Here is a 2,239-nt window from a genome sequence, read left to right on the forward strand (position 1 = left end):
TTCCAAGAGACAATCATTTACAGTGTGCTGATTAGCACATCACCTCAAGCACATGTGGTCTGTAATGTGTTCAGTGTACTGAAATCAACAGGAAAAAGTTCATTAATATATTAATTTATTTTGTTGCATTTCAGTTTTAGTTCAATTGAACATCAAAGCAGTCAACTTTTTCGTTTGTGACAATACAGGGGATTTTTGAAACACCACATTTCTGTATTTTACAAAGTATGTTTGAAAACTCGGATTATGGTTTCAACGATATGACTGTGTAATTTTTAAGTGAAGAGGCTGCAGTTAGGAACTCAGCCTGTTTTAGTATATAGTTTCAGACATACTTTCACTTAATATTATATTAAAAAATACAGCTTTAGAAGAAAATATTTTAATTAATGTTATGTCATCATGCTGTTGGGTAGCTAGAGACATTACTTGGTACAATGTTTATGATGATCTCACTCTTAAGAGTTCACAATATTAGATTTTAGACTAGGTATAGACCACCTAAGTCTTGTCTCTAGACAAAATAAATTACCTGCAATTTGATATATAATATATACACAGGTTCCATTACAAATGCTGAAGGATCTCATACACAAATGTATCTGTGATATAATGGACAATTTTTAAATTAATGCATCCTCATCTCTCAGATACGTTACTCAAATTTTATTCTGTTTCCCTAGGAAATATTTCATTGTCCATTGCATCACAAGAGCATATTTCTTAAAAAGCTGATGTAGATCAATTGAACTACTACGTTTCGATGTTAAGTTTTACACATACTTCTTGATTTCATCATAAAGTACCAATACAAAAGCTCCGCCCATGCCTCTCAACACATTCGACCAGGCACCTTTGAAGAATGCATTGGTTCCTTCATCTTTAGCTATCTTCTTCCAGCAATCAATTGTGCCCGTGTACATAATATCAGCTGTGGAAACAAACGAAGGTCATAAGGCTTAAAGTTATAAAGCAAGTCTGTTTAAACTTCCATTATCTTAAAAACAACAAGAAATAAGCAAAGTATAGCCAAGAATTTAAAATTAAATAATCAAATAATAAAAAGTAATTCTCCATATGGATGGAAATCAAGTAATTTCTCAGTCCTTTAAGTGAACATAACAGAAATAACCCACAGTGTGCTTCCAGTGGGGTTTTCTTGAGGATTCCAATAAGGAGGTTGTTAGTTTTCCATAAGACAAACAATACCCATTATCTCCCATCCTATCTCAATGAAGAGACAGCTTCTGCTGCCAGAACACCATAGGAGCATTTATTCTTACCTCCCCTTCGGCCAGACTGCATCATCATCCTACGTCGCACAGTATCAAAAGGGTAAGAAACCAGCCCTGCCACTGCAGTAACACTCTGGGCAATCATCCAGCTCACTATGATATGCACATTCTTTGGATCAGGCAACATACCTGTCATCAAGAACAAATAAGCAGAGTCAGTACAGAGGGAAAGGGTTGTGGGAAAGATAGCTGTGGAAGGAACAACCCCAGAAGTCAATCCAAACCCAATGCTTCTGCTCAGAGCAGCAAGTTGAGGGAGGCAGGAATCCATGTCAGAAACACCTGTGTATATTCTAGCACTGCACCCTAAACTGGTGCTGAGCCAAGCCCTGCTTGTCCTTGTACTGCCAAGTGCCCTAGGGCACCTTTACTGGATGGATCTTCCCCTGTAGTCACTCCTCCATGCACTTCTTACCCTTGGCCGTATCGTACACCCCAAAATAGGCTGCTCTGTAGATGATGATGCCCTGGACAGACACGCTAAATCCTTGGTACAGGCCCTTCAAGCCATCCGACTTAAAGATCTTGGCAATGCAGTCGCCCAGCCCAGCGAACTGCCTCTCAGCCGATCCTTTGCCCACGTCAGCTGCCAGCCGGGTCCGGGCGAAATCCAGCGGGTACACGAAGCAGAGCGAGGTGGCTCCCGCAGCGCCCCCGGACGCGAGGTTCCCTGCGAAGTAGCGCCAGAACTGCTTGTGCCTGTCCACTCCCCCCAGGAAGATCTGCTTGTACTTGTCCTTGAAGGCGAAGTTGAGGGCCTGGGTGGGGAAGTACCGGATGACATTGGCCATGTTGCCTCTCCAGAAGGAAGCGAAGCCTTGCTCCTTGGGGATGCGGACTATGCAGTCCATGATGCCCTTGTACTGCTTATCGGCCGTGATCTGTTGGCTGGCATGCTGGACCTGCACGGAGAAGAACGGGACGGTAGCGAGAGGGATGCCGCG

The 2,239-nt window shown here is 42.5% G+C and overlaps 1 protein-coding gene across 1 annotated transcript; it reads right to left on the minus strand.

Annotated features, from left to right (window-relative positions):
- Positions 1-452: 452 nt before the first annotated feature.
- SLC25A4 (solute carrier family 25 (mitochondrial carrier; adenine nucleotide translocator), member 4) lies at positions 453-2,227 on the minus strand (the record flags this gene model as incomplete). The annotated part of the gene is made up of 3 exons (XM_009073970.1): positions 453-931; positions 1,284-1,424; positions 1,711-2,227. Coding segments are annotated over 3 exons (816 nt in total), but the record flags the coding sequence as incomplete, so codon positions are not given.
- Positions 2,228-2,239: the final 12 nt, after the last annotated feature.

The sequence above is a fragment of the Acanthisitta chloris genome, unplaced genomic scaffold (genome assembly GCF_000695815.1).
Source record: "Acanthisitta chloris isolate BGI_N310 unplaced genomic scaffold, ASM69581v1 scaffold16204, whole genome shotgun sequence".
NCBI lineage: Eukaryota > Metazoa > Chordata > Aves > Passeriformes > Acanthisittidae > Acanthisitta > Acanthisitta chloris.